Consider the following 16,705-nt stretch of genomic DNA (forward strand, 5'->3'; position numbering starts at 1 on the left):
GTAGATGAGGAAGCGGAGGCACAGAAATTGTTACTTTCCCTAGGTCCCATGGTGAGTGAGTGGCTGAGTCCAGATTTGAACCTAGGCAGTCTGATGCTCTTAGTTTCTTCTGTGTCCCTTTTCCCAACCTTCCTGATTCCCTCCACTTCCCCTACTCCAAAGGTTAGTTATCTTCTCCCTGCTACTGCAATAACCTATGCATGGCCTGATGTTAATCTGCAGTTCATAGGACACATCGGGAGCACATTTTATTTTAAACATTTTTTTTTTTTAACAAAGTAAGTACATCAATCAAGCTAATTGTTTTTTTTTTTTTAATTTATTTATTTATTTAATTTTTGGCTGCGTTGGGTCATCGTCGCTTCACACGGGCTTTCTCTAGTTGCGGCGCGCAGGGGCTACTCTTTGCCGTGGTGCACGGGCCTCTCGTTGTGGTGGCCTCTCCCGTTGTGGAGCACGGGCTCCAGGCCTGTGGGCCTCAGTGTTTGTGGCACGTGGGCTCAGCAGTTGTGGCTCGCGGCCCTAGAGCGCAGGCTCAGTGGTTGTGGCACACGGGCCCAGTTGCTCCGTGGCACGCGGGATCCTCCCGGACCAGGGCTTGAACCCGTGTCCCCTGCATTGGCAGGCAGAGTCCCAACCACTGCGCCACCAGGGAAGTCCCTAATTGTTTTTTTTTAATTAATTAATTTATTTATTTTTGGCTGTGTTGGGTCTTCATTTTTTTTTTTTCCCAAAGGAAAGGTTGCAATTCTTTTTTTTAAAAAATTAATTAATTAATTAATTAATTTTATTTTTGGCTGTGTTGGGTCTTCGTTTCTGTGTGAGGGCTCTCTCCATTTGTGGCAAGTGGGGGCCACTCTTCATCGCAGTGCGCGGTCCTCTCACTATTGCGGCCTCTCTTGTTGCGGAGCACAGGCTCCAGTTGTGCAGGCTCAGTAGTTGTGGCTCACGGGCCTAGTTGCTCCACAGCATGTGGGATCCTCCCAGACCAGGGCTCGAACTCGTGTCCCCTGCACTAGCAGGCAGACTCTCAACCACTGCGCCACCAGGGAAGCCCGGTGGTCTTCATTTTTGTGCGAGGGCTTTCTGTAGTTGTGGCGAGCGGGGGCCACTCTTCATCGTAGTGCGCGGGCCTCTCATGTTGCGGAGCACAGGCTCCAGACGCGCAGGCTCAGTAGTTGTGGCTCACGGGCCTAGGTGCTCCGCAGCATGTGGGATCTTCCCAGACCAGGGCTAGAACCCGTGTCCCCTGCATTGGCAGGCAGATTCTCAACCACTGCGCCACCAGGGAAGCCCCCTATTTTAAACATTTTTGAACAAGGAGCCAGCATTATAGACTATTTAATTGCCTGCTCCCTCTTGCCCCTATCTTAAGGTGACTAAGTTGGAAGTGATCACTTCCATTACCTTGATCTTAGTCACCTCTGTGAAGCCTTGTCTGAGTGTCCAGTTTCATTTAGATAGCTTTCCTTTGTGTTTCCATAGTACTTTGTTATATAGAATCCTCCAGCATTGCTCTCATCCTTTATTGTGACCATTTATGTACTTTTCTTCTTGCTTGACTGTAGGCCTTTTGGGGATAGGGACTATGACTTGGTACTTCATGCTCCTAATTCCCAGCATGTAGTAGGTAGTCACACTGTTGAATTTCTTGAATGAACAGGTAAGTCCGACCCATATCTAGACTAGTGAGAGAAGAGGATTCAAAGTGTGATGAAATGGACTTAACCTGGAAATTTGAGGCAGCATATAATAGCTGTTCGGAGCAGGGGTTGTGGAGCCAGGCTGCCTAGGTTTTATCTTGGCTCTACCTCTCAGTAGTTATGGGGCCTTGGGCAAGTCTCTGCCTCAGTTTACTGATTTGTAAAACATAAATAGTAATAGAGTCCACCTCTAACAGTTCTGTAAGTGATGTAAGTGTAAATAAATAAGCAGCCTTCTGGAATCAGAGAATTAATTATTCTACTTAAAGTGTATTTTGTGAAACACTCCCACCCTAACTGTATAACATTATAGGCAGAATGAAGCCAGTCCTGCTGCTCTAGCCTCATGTTTGATCCATCTGGTAATAGTTTTTTAAAAAAAGGTAATCTAGAAGATATAAAAAATACTTGGCAAAGTTAGTGCAGTTTTGTTAATAATAATAACAGTTACCATTTATTGAGGTTGTGAAAGTGCCATTCAAATGAAAGTACAAAGCACCTTTCACAGTCACAGAAAAATAGTTTGGGGGTTATCTGCTAGCTTAGATTATTTTATGCTGTCCTTCCTTCATTAGGAGTTGAATAAATGAGTTTGATAGTTGACAGCTTATTTTCCCTCCAAACAAATGTAGCTAGAGCAGGAAGAGTCAAGAATATTGCATCTTGGATTTGAATAATGCTTTTTTACTTTTTGTAAGTATCCCTATGAGGTGGATAAGTAGCACATAGATAATGGATATTTCACTGCTGAGGGAACAGAGGCAGAGGCCCCTGACTCCCTTGAAGTCATCCCATAGCTAGTCCCTAGGCAGGCTACAGGCAGTAACCTGGAATTCCAGATGTGTTTACTAACTTTAACTTTTGTAGTTCTAGGAACCAGTTTCCATACATAATAGCATTTTTTAGAAGAAGGTATGATAGTGCTCACTCAAGTCAGTCAGTGTGGGTTACCTTTGAGAGGGTTTGCGGCCAAGATCTTGATGCTATTAAAATCTTTGTCAAAAAAGGAATTCCTCATACCTCTGTTCTTAGAGTCTGAACCACGGCACCGTGATATAAGTAAAACATGCAGTGGAATTCTTCTGGCCTTTGAGGGAAAACAGTATGAAGAAAAAACACACAAAACTTTTTACTTGAACCCTGGGTAAACACCCAATTACATCCTCCTCCTCCACCTCCTCCACCTCACATGTGATTGGAATAGAATTTGAGAGCTGAAAAGGCCCTTCTTATAGTTCATCCTCCCCATTTAACAGATGCAATAAATGGACTGATGTGTAAAACAGGTTTAAAGAGTTTTAAAGAGGTAACTTGTCCAAGGCCAGGTAATTAGGTCCCTGGTAATTAGGGAATTGGAAGTCAGGTTTCCTGAGTGGTGCTTGCAATAAGCTATGTTGCTTCCCTCAATTGATGATGTGGTTAACCTGAGAGCCAGGTAAGTGGAAACATAACTATTGAATTCTTCTACTTGGTTAAGCAAACTTCAAATATTGAGGAGACAATAAAAGGAAAATAAATCTTAGACTGTAGCAGGAGAGCTATCTACTGAACCAGCACCATGGATAAGGGCCCTTTTTTTTGCCCTTTTTTTTTGGAAAATCATGGCGCCACCCTTTGGGAACGGGAAAGATTTGTTTTGTCTGTTTATTCCACACTGAGCCCTTGCTGGATGCCAGCCACTTTCTACTAGAAACTGGCAGTACAGTGATGATTAAGACAGTGTGCTTAAGGAGCTGAGAGTTTAGAAGAGAAAACCAACATACAGACAGTCATTATTATTTTTTTAAAAGTGTGATTAGTTTCTTTGTTTATTCATTCATTCATTTATTCATTCCTTAACAAAGCAGCCAGAGAGATACTTTTATTTCTTTATTATTTAAAAAAATATTTATTTATTTATTTGGTTGCACTGGGTCTTAGTTGCAGCAGGTGGGCCCCTTAGTTGCTGCTTGCGGACTCCTTTAGTTGTGGCTCGAGGGCTCCTTAGTTGCGGCATGCAAACTCTTAGTTGTGGCATGCATGTGGGATCTAGTTCCCTGACCAGGGATTGAACCCAGGCCCCCTGCATTGGGAGCTCGGAGTCTTAACCACTGGGCCACCGGGGAAGTCCCCAGAGAGATACTTTTAAAATGTGAGTTAGATCATATTGCTGCTCACAGTCTTCCAGTGATTCTCCTTTTTACTTGGAATTAAAGCAAAGTCCTTAGAATTGCCTGTAAGGCTCTACTCACTTTTCCCCACTCTTCAGACCTCATCCTCTACTACTTGCTTCCTTGCTGGGCTCCTTGATACTTAGTGCCAGGCATACTCCCGCTGCTTGGCAACACGCTTCCCTCAGAAATCCACATGGCTTGTTCTCTCATCTCCTTCAAGGGTTAACTCTCAAATGTCACCTTCTCAGTGAAGCATCCCTTGACTACTTTATTTACAATTGCAGCTGTGGCTCCACCTGCCTAGCATGCTCTAGCTCTCTTTTCTGTGCTACTTTTCTCCATAGCATTTCTAACTTATTGTATAATTTAATTCTCTATTTTGTTTGTCTCCTTCATTACAATGTGAACTCCATGAGGGCAGGACTTTCTGTCTGCTTTGTTTTCTGCTGTACTCTCTGCATCTAGAATAGTGCCTGGCACACAGGAGGCATTCAGTAAGTATTTGTTGAATGAATAAATTCAACAAACACTTAGCACCTATTACTAACAGGCAATGTACTGGATTAATTATTTGGTAGAAGTAGTGATGAAGTGCAGTACAGTGGGACCACATGGGAGCAGCTAACCTGGTATGTGGGATTCATCAGGGAGGTTTCCCGAGAGAAGTGACCATTGAGCTGGATTTAGAAGAATGAGTAGGAGGAGACCAGGTGACAGTCTTCAGGTCAAGTTATAAGTTTGGAGGAATGTAACTTGTCTTTATTGTAGCAATTTGAGCTGTGGTTCTCCATAGGGTAGGATAAAATTTCAGAAAACAGATGCTAGGAGTTGAACTTTGTTTAGCACCTTTGAAGATTTGAGCATAGTTTTTAGTAGCAAAGTTGTAAATGTATGTATTAATCTTGGTATTAATGAAACCATTCGGGGGTTGGAAATAACCACAGATTCAGTGGCTTCAAACAACACATCACTGCAAGGTTTCTCAACCTCCGCATTATTGATATTGACATTTTGGGGGGTATAAGTCTTTGTTGTGGGTGCTGTCCTGTGCATTGTATGATGTTTAGCAGCACCCTTGGCATCTACCCACTAGATGCTAATAGCACCCACCCCCAGTGTGACAACCAGAAATGTCCCCAGACCTTTGCTCAGGGGAGCAAAATTGCCTTCCAATTGAGAACCACCACATTAGAACCACTGTATCACTGTTGGTGAGGGTCTAGGGATTTCTGTCTTTAACAACTTTACAAATGATTGAGGGAGATATAGATAGATAGATAGATAGATAGATAGATAGATAGATACCTTAACAGAGTAACCACATTTCTGAATCTAGAATTAAAAAATTTGAAATTGGCAATTCCTTAAACACGATATTCATACAACTAACTGTATTAAAGGTAGAAATAAAGTGCTTTTAAAACAGTTTGTGGGGCTTCCCTGGTGGCGCAGTGGTTAAGAATCCACCTGCCAAGGCAGGGGACACGGGTTCAAGCCCTGGTCCGGGAAGATCCCACATGCCACGGAACAGCTAAGCCTCTGCGCCACAACTACTGAAGCCCGTGCGCCTAGAGCCCATGCTCCACAACAAGAGAAGCCACCACAGTGAGAAGCCTGCGCACCACAATGAAGAGTAGCCCCCGCTCGCCGCAACTAGAGAAAGCCCGCGCACAGCAACAAAGATCCAACACAGCTACAAAGACCCAACACAGCCAAAAATAAATAAATAAATAAGTTTATAAAAAAAAGACAAAACAGTTTGGACCCTGGGAATTGGAGAAGGGTTCACAGAGGAAGAAATATTTGAGTTGGACTTAGAAGAAGGTTTGTATTGAGGATAAGGGTACATCTCACACAAAGGAAGTATCATTACCAAAGGCTGGATTGTGTTCAGGATACTCCTGGGAGTTGCCTTCTGGGGAGAAGGGGCAGATGAATGAAACTGGGTTGTAAAGAGCCCTAAATGTTGTATGTGAAGGTGAAGGGGTTTAGGCTGTTTTCCTGCACTATTTTCATTTCTGTTGTTGCCTAACAAATTACCACAAACTTAGTGGTTTAAAACAACACAAATTTATTATCTCTCAGTGGGTCAGGAGTCATGGCTTCAGCTAGGTTTTCTTTTTTTTTTTCCTTTTTCTTTTTTTCTTTCTTTCTTTTTTCTTTGGCTGCGCCACGCAGCTTGTGGGATTTTAGTTCCCTGACAAGGGATTGAAGCCAGGCCCCCAGCAGTGGAAGCGTGGAGTCCTAACCTCTGGACCGCCAGTGAATTCCCTCAGCTGGGGTTTCTGCTAAGGGTCTCAAAGGGATGAAATTAAGGTGTCAGTGGACTCCAGCCTAAGGTCCCCATTTCCTTGTTACCTGTTGGCTGCGACCACTCTCATCTCCTAGAGGCTGCTCTCAGATTCTTGCCTTATAGTTCCATAACATGGCTGTTTGCTTTTTCAATACTGGCAGGAAAATCTCTGGCTTAAAATCTCTCTCCCGGGTTGCTTAGGATGAAGTCTTATATAACAGAGTAATCAAGGGAATGACTCTTCATCACTTTTGCTATACTCTTGGCTAGAAGCAAGTCAGGTTCCACCCACACTCAAGGGAATAACACAGAGGCATGGATATCAAGAGAAGAATTTCTGGAGCCATCTTAAAATGTTGACTACCATTTGTACTTTTAGCTCCATGAAGGCAGTAGCCAGGTCTTTTCAAATTTTTTTGCTCAGCATTGTGTCTCTGGTGCCTGGCACATAGTAAGTGCTTTATAAATATTTGTCAAATGAAATCAATGAATGGTAGCGGTTGAGTGTTAATTATGGTTTCAGCTCTTACACTGGTAATTTCACATGGAGAAGCAGTCTAGTTTCTTTGGCATTAATCATTTCTTTAGGTAAAACTGTAAACATTTTCACCTGGAATCTTTTTTTTTTTTAATTTTTATTTATTTACTTATTTATGTATGGCTGTGTTGGGTCTTCGTTTCTGTGCGAGGGCTTTCTCTAATTGCGGCAAGTGGGGACCACTCTTCATCGCGGTGCGCTGGCCTCTCCCTATCGTGGCCTCTCTTGTTGTGGAGCACAGGCTCCAGACGCGCAGGCTCAGTAGTTGTGGCTCACGGGCCTAGTTGCTCCGCGGCATGTGGGATCTTCCCATACCAGGGCTCAAACCCGTGTCCCCTGCATTGGCAGGCAGACTCTCAACCACTGCGCCACCAGGGAAGCCCTTTACCTGGAATCTTAAAGTAAAACCTAAAATTATTTGTTTATCATAACAAGTGTCAATCAAATCTGTTATCTCAGAGAGACAACACCCATTGGAAAAATAATTTAGGGCTACATTGCACCAAACTGGCAGATTTCTTGTAACAGCCAGAAATGACGGCAGCTTTGGAGTTGTGGAGGTGGTGGGTAGTTAGGTTGTCTGAAGTTTCACAGCTATTGCTAATAACAATAATTTCAAATAACTAATAAGTATTTCAAAACACTGGAAATACTGATTGTTTTGTAATAACTGCTTTGTAATAGAGATTTTAGTCTAAGTTGTGCTTAGAACTTTATGTATAGTTTGGTGTTATTATTAATTATGGTTTTTCTCCATACTTGTCATAGGAAACATTTTGAGCAATATTTAGATCTTGAGTTATTTGTTGATAAAGGACCATATGATCTTCAGAAAATCAGGTATTTCTGACACCATAGTCTGTGTTTTTCCAGCAGACCTTGCTGTTCAAAATGGGGTTATGAGAATCTCAGTATGTGCCAGTCGGTCCTAGAAGCCACAAAGTAAGCAATGCACATCTTCCTGGACTATCAGTTTTAGTGACTGTATTCAAAGGTAAAATATTTTTTTCTATTAAAACAAATACAGGTTCAGTATGTTATAGGACAGAATGCAAAATATGAATGAATTCTAAAAATAAATTTCTTCCAGCATGTTGCTTTACGTGGCTCCCCCTAAGTTCTCTCTTACCTTGATTTATGGTTACTCTCCTCTGCCCTTCAGGTGTGTCCGTGGACAAGTTTGAGAGGCACTGTACTGTACCAGTCTCCCTTTAACTGGATCTTGGCAGATGGTAAGATTCAGAGACATTTCAGGTGGAGGTTAGTGGTACAAGGAAAGAAAAATCAAGGGCAGGGTCCCTTTCCCTCTGTCCACAGGAGATATTTGATAGGAGAGGAGACCTGGTCTCCTGGTAGATTGGTGAGGGTCTGGCTGGTCCCAGATGGCCTCAGTCACTCATGGTGGGGGGTGGCATCACAGTAGCTGGCATGATCGACGGCTGAGCCTCTCTGCACTTGGTCTTTTATCCCGAGCTTCTTCCCCTGATTCAAATATGGTCCAAAGAGGGCTGTAGCAGAAGCTGCAAAGTCTCTTGAGACCAAGATTCAGAAGTCCCACATTACTTCAACTACATTCTGTTGGTCACAGCAAATTACAAGTGAGCCCAGTGATGGGAGGAGCTGCAAAGACTCAAAAATCCACCAAGTGACCTTGGGCAAGTTACTTAACGCCTTTAAGCCTTAATTTTTTTAATAATCTATAAAATGGGGGTAATAGCAATACCTACTTTCTGGGGTGGTAGTAAGGATGAAATATGTTGTTACCTGAAAAGTACAGCTGATAGTAAGAAGCTCAGTAATTGTCATCTATTACTGTTCTCCTTGTGTTTTTGCCTAATGAAAGCCTGCCCATCCTTAAATGCCACCTTCTTCCTTCCTAAAGCCTTCTGTAACTTTCTTGTCTCTTGGAAAATATATTATCTTAGTGTCTTATTTGACGGTTAGTATATTGCCTTATATTACTGTTATGTATGTACATGACATAGCTCATCTGCTGAAGCTTGTAAGCCTCTGGAGGACGCAGGCCAGTGTTCATGTACTTTTTTGTAGGAGTCCCAGTGGCTAGTTCTCAATGATGTTTAGTGAATGAATCCCATATTATTCGAAAGAAGATACAAACATTTGTTTTCTGTTGTTGTAATTTGGTCTAATAAGTACTTTTAGTCGAAGTATAGAAATAAAAATGTGAAGGGAAAAATTAAACTCTCCAGATATAAGGTCTCACTATTTACTGTTTAATTAAATTAGGCATATTCACATGGAGAAGATTTTAATTCCCCGAGGGGAAAAAATGGCTCAATTTTACTCTTCTAAAAAATAAGTGAAGATTTAATTTAGAGTTAAATTGGAGAGAGTTAGAAAAAGAGATTTAAAATCAATAAAGTGCATTTTATTTTAATGGTCATTTCACTTATTTTCTAACTCCAGGGGTTATGAATTCTGAACTTTAATTAGATCAAAGAACTTTGAAATCTTAGTAAGAAACAGGGTCTGTTGGTTTTTATAAATGTACATAATAAAAAGGCTTTGTTTTTCTAACTTGTGATCATTTCTTGTTGTGCAAAATAAATGTGAGTGCTTCTATAACATTCTTAAGGAATCTTGTGTAGGAATCAGGTTCAACTTGCCTAATGCTAATAGCATGAAGTCGGGGTACAGTGTGGAAAGGTTAAAAAAAAAAAAAATCTTGCATCTGCTGTTACATGTTGTTAACTCCCTCAGCAGACGTTAAATCATTTCAAGTACAATAATAGTGTGGGAGGTAAATTAACTAACCATTAACAATCTTATAAATACACAATTAACATGCCAACATTTATATGACACATTGATGGGGCAGCAGTAATTTTTGATTAGGAGTTTGCAGACCTTTGAGAAGCCCCAGGCTGTTGCTTATTCAGACAAGTTTTCACAGATTGCAGGTGAGGGCAGCTTGAGGTCTGTCTGGCAGAGGGAAGTGAGTGTGTAGTGTTTTGAAAGTCCAGGAACAACCACTGGCTGGACTTGAGCATTTGAAGTCACGTTGCCATCTCAGGTCCTTAGGGAGTGAAGAAGTATAAGGAGGGCTCATTTGCTTCTGGTGGGGTTATTTAAAGAGACAGAATATTTTAGGTATGGACTTTGTAGCTGAAGTTGCATGAATTTTTAGGGATTTTCAGAAAGATACTTAGACCTAACTGGGGATTTAAAGTAAACCCTTCTCTGTGGTTTCAGGTCAACAAGTAGATGATCTCTGGAGTTCATTTCATGTGTAAAATTTTATGAGTTTTAGTTTTGAACAATTATTAAGTGTGCTGCTTATTTCTTGCTGTTGTACAAATCACTGTTGCATTAGTGGAGGGAAGGCTAAGGGTCTAGTCTACTGCATAACACATTTACTGTCTCACAAGGACCCATGGGGGAAATTTCTCTCAGGCCCTGGAACTCAACAACAGGATTTTAAAAAATCATGTTTATTATAGCTGTTGTAGTTTTTGTTCCTCTTTGTTTTGAGAGGCTATAGAGTGGTTAAGATCCCAAGCTCTTGGGTTTGATTCTTAGTCCTATTTACTTATTAGCTGTCTGGCTTTGGGCAGTTTTCTTACTTTGCCTCAGTTTTTTCATCTATAAAATGGGGGTAAAAATAGTTACCATCATATGGGGTTATTTTGAGAATTATATGAATTAATCCATGTAAAAAGGGAAAAACAAGTCTAGCTTTTATAATAAGTTATGGTTAGTTATTATCATTGCTTTTTGCTTCTGGGATTCTCCATTCTACCTGCAGAAAATGTACATGGCATGCACTGGCTTATGGATTCATATTAAGTTACTTCTCCTTTGCCAATTTTCTCATCTACTTTTTTACTGTGTTGTACCTTATGTTTTTGTTTTTTTTATAATACATTGCAAATAAATTTGGAGGGTGTATGTGTATAAAGTTATTATTACGAATATACTTATATTAAGACTTGATACCCATTTAAGCCTACTAAAAATTTACTCCCCTGTTAGGGCGTGCTCCAAGTTACCACAGGCAGGTTACATGATCATTAATGAACACAAATCAAATGGTTATGTGAAGTGGTAATAGCATTCAAGTTGCACCTGGAACCACACTTAGCGTACAGTAGGAACTTAATAAATATTTGTTGAATGAATGAATGAATGAAGTATAAAAGGAGACCATCAAGTACATTAAAAATGGCCATGTCATTTTGGGACATCTCTTACTATCCTCCCACTCTCTGTGGTTGTCCCTTTTGCCTCCTCTTTTTTTTTGGCTGCGTTGGGTCTTTGTTGCTGTGTGCGAGCTTTCTCTAGTTGCAGCGAGTGGGGGCTTCTCATTGCGGTGGCTTCTTTTGTTGTGGAGCATAAGCTGTAGGCATGCGGGCTTCAGTAGTTGTGGCATGTGGGCTCAGTAGTTGTGGCTCACGGGCTCTAGAGCACAGGCTCAGTAGTTGTGGCGCACGGGCTTAGTTGCTCCGTGGCCTGTGAGATCTTCCCGGACCAGGGCTCGAACCCGTGTCCCCTGCATTGGCAGGCAGATTCTCAACCACTGCACTACCAGGGAAATCCCTGCTTCCATTTTTAGTGAAACAAATCTTTATGCTTTGAGGAACCTGGAGTTAGAAAGTGGGAAAATCTGAAAAGTAGGACATCTGCTAACAATCTAATTATTGTTTATCTGATAGCTTAATGGTATATATTAAAAAGCACTGACTATCTCAGAGAGTCAAGAATTGGTGACGTTCAGGGAAGGCATTCAAGGCCATTTGTAAAAGTGAAGAGCAGCATCTCTAAACCATGTCTGTGAAACTTTGTTATACATTGATATGTTTTAGTGTTTCTAGAGGAAAAAATGTTTAGGGATCAAATAAGTTTTGAATTTGGAATATATTATGTCACTAGATTCCTCCCTCTTGGAGATTCACAATATATAATACATTAGTAGTTTAAAAACTTTGAGAAGTGCTGTAATTAAACAGCAAGAAAAAAGCCTATTTAAATTTGTTTAATCTGGCATTTCACAGACATTAAAAAATTGTGGTAAAGTATGTATAACATAAAATTTACCATTTTAACCATTTTTAAGTATAAAATTCAGTGGCATTAAGCACATTCACATTGATGTGCCATTAATACCATTCATCTCCAGAAATTTTCCATTTTCCCGAACTGACACATACCTATTAAACACTTACTTCCCAATTCTCCCCTCCCCCCAGCCCCTGGGAAAGACTATTCTACTTTCTGTCTCTATGAATCTGACTACTCTAGGTACCTCATATAAGTGGAGTCATGAAGCATTTGTCCTTTTCTGACTAGCTTATTTCATTTAGCGTAATGTCCTTAGGGTTCATCCATGTTGTAGCATGTCTTAGAATTTCCTTACTTTTTAAGGCTCAGTAACTTTCCATTGTATGTGTGTACCACATTTGGTTTATCCATTCTTTACCAAGTATTTTTAATTACTGTGTAGTATTCCGTTGTATGTATGTGTCCTGGCGTATGCAGTGTTGATGGATATTTAGGTTACTTTCAGATCTTCAGTATTACAATCCTGAGATAAATATTTTTGCAGTTATTTCCTTAGAGCAGATCCTAGAAGTAGGGTTGTCCAAAGGGTATTCATGTTTTACACTTTGATATATACTACCAAATTACCCTCTAAAAAGTTCCAATTTTCATTCCCTCTTATAGTGCACGAGAGTGCCCATTTCTCTGAACCCCTGCCAGCATTTGGTTTTAAAGATCTTTGATCTTTGCACAGCTGATCAGAGAAAATAACTTGCTTTTTTGTCTGTGTTCGGAATATCTTTGTTTTAGAAATCAAATCTACCTTCAAATGATAATTTGCTGCTGTCCAAGTGATTTAAAACCTATTCTTTTGGTGTGAAAAGTAGTTTTGGAATAAGTTGATAGTGACAATTTTGAAGGGTGACAATTTTGAAGGGCACATTGTAGAGAAGCTCTTGTACCTGTATTAATTTTTTTAAAAAGCAGTTCTTTCTTTATAATCACACTTACACACGACATGCTAATATATGACTTATCTCTGAAACAAAATTGTGTAGTCCTTGGAAGTCAGACAGCAACATTTTTTGAATTCCAGCTGTGTGTAAGATTCTTTGTTGCCAGAAAGGATATGGTATTATGGCCCCTGTCCTTGTGGAACTTACCGTCTGAATCCTCAGGTACATTATAGGAGGTGGAAAACATGTTTCTCAGGGCAGTCCTGTGGGAGTTCCCTGTCAGAACTGGAACTGAATAAATAGTTGTTGAGTGATTCATACAGATTCCTCACTGTATGAAGTCATAGTGTACTAATAGAGAAGATATCTGCTCATGTTAGGGTGTTTTGGGGGCCTCTGTTCTGTTAGGATAGTTAGGGAGTTGGTATGTGCCTTCAGAAGTGCTTGCCCATAACTCTTTTCTTCATAAGAGGTGATGGAACAGGTTCATTTTCCTGAAAAAGATTCTGTTGAAAGTACCCCACTATAGTTTTGCCACTTTGTCCTTTGACTTTTTGATGCCAGAACACCCATTAAATATGTGGCTTCTCACTGAAAGCCCTTGTTTTTGCAGGGGAGAACTAATCCATATGAAGTTGAAAACACCTGCCCTGTGCTGGTGCCTAGTTGCCTTACTTTCATGGGGAAGATGCTTGTCGTGATTGCTACAAAGATGTTTGTTGATCTGTGATTCCATGGTTCTGTTACAAAACAAATACTGTCATAACTAAATCTGTGGTTGTATACATGTCTTTGTGGTTATATAAGAACTTATTTTTACAAGTGAAACTTAAACGCTCCCCTTTATTTCTGTAATTTTTTTCTGATTAATACACTTAAAGTGGTGGGCTGACATTGTTTCTGCGACTAAATGTCTCAGAAATTTGACACTTAGAAGAATCCCATGATATTAGGAAATATACTAAGTCTATATTAGGGTATAAACTTTTTGACTCAGGCATACCTTACTCACCTTTGCATTTCCTATTAGCTTCAGTGTAAAATAAGTACTTAGTGAATATTTAAGGGAAAAAATGAAAATTAATGTAATTCACTTGATCAGAGATGCCCCTTAGTCAAACTTCCTCTTAATCTCAGTATCTTTAAGATCCACCAGGTGAGGTTAATAGAAGGATATGTTGCCAGACAAAAAATTTAAAAACTTCAGTTAGCTATAATGATTTATTAACTAGATTTCCCCCTATGTTCCATTTCTAGAAGAAACAAATGACAAGAAAATCTGGTGTTCTAGGTCTTTCTAAAAATAAATATCTTCTAGGACTGTTCCTAGGAACATATTCAGTCTACTGTTCACATTCCTTGCACTTCATAATGGTTTTAGAGGAGCAGGGAGGTGACCCAGATGACCTGCAGAGTCCTCTGTTACAAAGGAAGCACGCACTTACTTTACCTGCTGTGAACTTAACGAGAGAAGGATAAATTGTTGATATATTTTAGGATTATTTTAAACAAGAATTGAAAACTGAAGTTGGTAACGATATTTTTACCATCAGCATCATCATTATTATTAATAACAGCTAATTTTAAATTATGTGCCAGCTGTTCTTTTGAGCATTTTACCTACATAATCTTCTATATATCCTTTCTTCCCTGCAATCCCCATTTCATAAATGAAGAAAGAAAACAGGCTCGCTGAGGTTAAAGTTATTTTGACCAAGATCACATAGCTAGCAAGTGATAGGACCAGGATTTGAACCCAGTTCTGCCTATAGGCCCTTAGGTTCCTAACTACTATTCTGTAATATTTTATTTGTTGAGTATTCCCATTTAACTGAGGAGGTACCATTTTGTTCCCAGAATAAACATCATTACAGTTTTAACAGGATTCAGGAAGCAGTTCTTATAATTAGGTTTCTAAAATAAGAAATTAATCTGGTAGCAGACAAGTTTGATTAATAAGTTTTATTTTAAAAGCACAATACTATCTTAAATCAGAAGGAAGGAAAATGTATTTATTGAACAAAATTACTTTGGTGGTCCGTTTTTGTAAAATTCCTGGTAACTCAGAAAGCATTGTCTGTGCCCTTTTAGGCATTTCACAACCATATGGCAGGAGGGGGAAATGTAAACTGAAGAAATACGGTTTCATACTTTAGCACATCATTTGAGGAAAATACAGCTTGTTCCCCCGTGACCTTATAAAGTAATGAGAAGACTGCATGGGAATGAAGGGAGAAAGAAAGGAAAATTTATTGTTTTAACAGTGGTTATGTGCTTTGAATGGCCTAAGGAGTTACTGTTACTTGTTTTGTAAAAGAGTAAGCCATCTTCTCTGATACCATGGAGATCTCATTGACTAGAGCGGTAGCCCCTAGAGCTTATAAGGATTTCCTTTCAGCTTAGACTTAATCCTTTTAAGCTCCTAGCTACAGGGACAAATGTTGATTTTCAAGGTAGCATTTTACCACATTGAATTTGTTTGAAAAATGATTCAGTCATTTTCTGCCTTATTCTTAAATGTTGCTGTGTACATCGTGTTTCTAGGTAGGTGAGCCCATGAAACAATATGAAGAGAAGAAAATAGCCTTTTAAGGAAATTGGCCCACAGAAAGGATGGCCTTCTTGGACAATCCAACTATCATTCTAGCTCATATTCGACAGTCACATGTGACCAGTGATGACACAGGAATGTGTGAGATGGTTCTCATTGATCATGATGTTGACCTAGAGAAGATTCATCCTCCTTCAATGCCTGGAGACAGTGGGTCAGAAATTCAGGGAAGCAATGGTGAGACTCAGGGCTATGTATATGCCCAGTCAGTCGATATTACCTCAAGTTGGGACTTTGGTATTAGAAGACGCTCAAACACAGGTAAACATTGCCTTTTAGTCATGTCTTCTGAGCTTTAAATCAGTAAACAATCTTATAGAATAATGTATAACGTTGGCATAGGTTTAATGGGGAAAGTTACTGTGCATTAACAGGAATGTGCGTGTATTACACTAACAGTGAGTCTAAGCAGTCTCTCCATCTCTGCGACTGTGAATGGAGAGAGTCTCTGGAATGATGCTGTTAGAAGGAGGTAGACAGAAGAGGGATAAGGAAGCAGACAGAGGAAGAATAGGTGAAAAAGTTGGCTATGAGAGGAGTGTTGGGTGTTTTGTTTCTAAAAAGTGACTGTGTAGAGAGGGAAGTGGACTGTTTTGTGTATCTTCACAGAACAACATTATTCCCAGTAGGCAGACTACCTGGAGGCAGATTTCAGGTTGACATGATAAAGAATCTTTAATACAGAGAGCTGACCAGCCAAGGGTGCTGCTGCCAGAGACAGTTCTTGCCCTGGAGGAATTGTAGGGGGGTATGGGGTTCGGAGGGAGACAACTGAATATTTGTTAGGCCTGCTTTTAGTAGGAATTCCTACACTGGGTGTGAGATTAGAAAAGGTGCCCCTGTTTTTGATACATTACCTTTATTTAGTTGATCTCTACCCTTTGATAATTGTGGCTTGAAAATGCTCGACTTTGGCATATATCTATTTAGTCGTTAGCTTTGAAACACTTATCATTCCCCTTTTCCAGCTTATGTTTTTTGGGAGCATTTCAAGGGCAATGTGATAAACCAAGTCCTTTACTTAGATAAATTATTTAGACTTTATAATCTAGTTGTTCAAATATGACAGGGTATTCTACAAAATAATTTATTTTTTTTAGATAATCAAAAAATATAATCTCCTTATCAGTAGCAATAACCTGCTAACTCCCAGGAAAAGTAACGGCAGGATATATAGTAGAACATTGAAAATATTTATATGTTTATTTTCGCAGTCCAAATGTAAAATGTATGTAAAGGAGTACTGCAGGTAGAGCAGGATACAATTCACAGTGCAAAGCATGTTAAGGTTTTGGTTCAGAATTCAGCATTCTGTGACATCTACAAAGAATAATTTGCTCTCATGATGAAAGTAATTAATAGCATTTCCCAGTATATAAAGGAACTTTTATCAAAATAGGATTTGAGTGAAGGTTTGAATATAATTTAGAACCATTGATTCTTGGTTCTCTAG

General features: G+C 39.8%; 1 protein-coding gene across 17 annotated transcripts in view; it reads left to right on the forward strand.

The window, feature by feature from the left end:
- MAPKAP1 (MAPK associated protein 1) overlaps positions 1-16,705 on the forward strand; it is a 237,908-nt gene that overhangs the window by 15,358 nt on the left and 205,845 nt on the right. For 9 of the 17 annotated variants that reach the window (XM_082467787.1, XM_082467772.1, XM_082467781.1 and 6 more), the window contains 2 exons: positions 7,850-7,919; positions 15,186-15,513. The exons of 3 other annotated variants lie outside the window; for them this stretch is intronic. In XM_082467787.1, the coding sequence (XP_082323913.1) occupies positions 15,255-15,513 (259 nt within the window). In that variant the 5' untranslated portion in view covers positions 7,850-7,919; positions 15,186-15,254. Of the gene's footprint in view, positions 1-7,560; positions 7,682-7,849; positions 7,920-15,185; positions 15,514-16,705 lie in introns of all 17 variants that reach the window. 5 more of the 17 variants (XM_082467776.1, XM_082467774.1, XM_082467782.1 and 2 more) reach the window with 4 other exon arrangements.

Source organism: Balaenoptera physalus, assembly GCF_965194825.1.
Source record: "Balaenoptera physalus genome assembly, chromosome: 7".
Classification (NCBI taxonomy): Eukaryota; Metazoa; Chordata; class Mammalia; order Artiodactyla; family Balaenopteridae; genus Balaenoptera; species Balaenoptera physalus.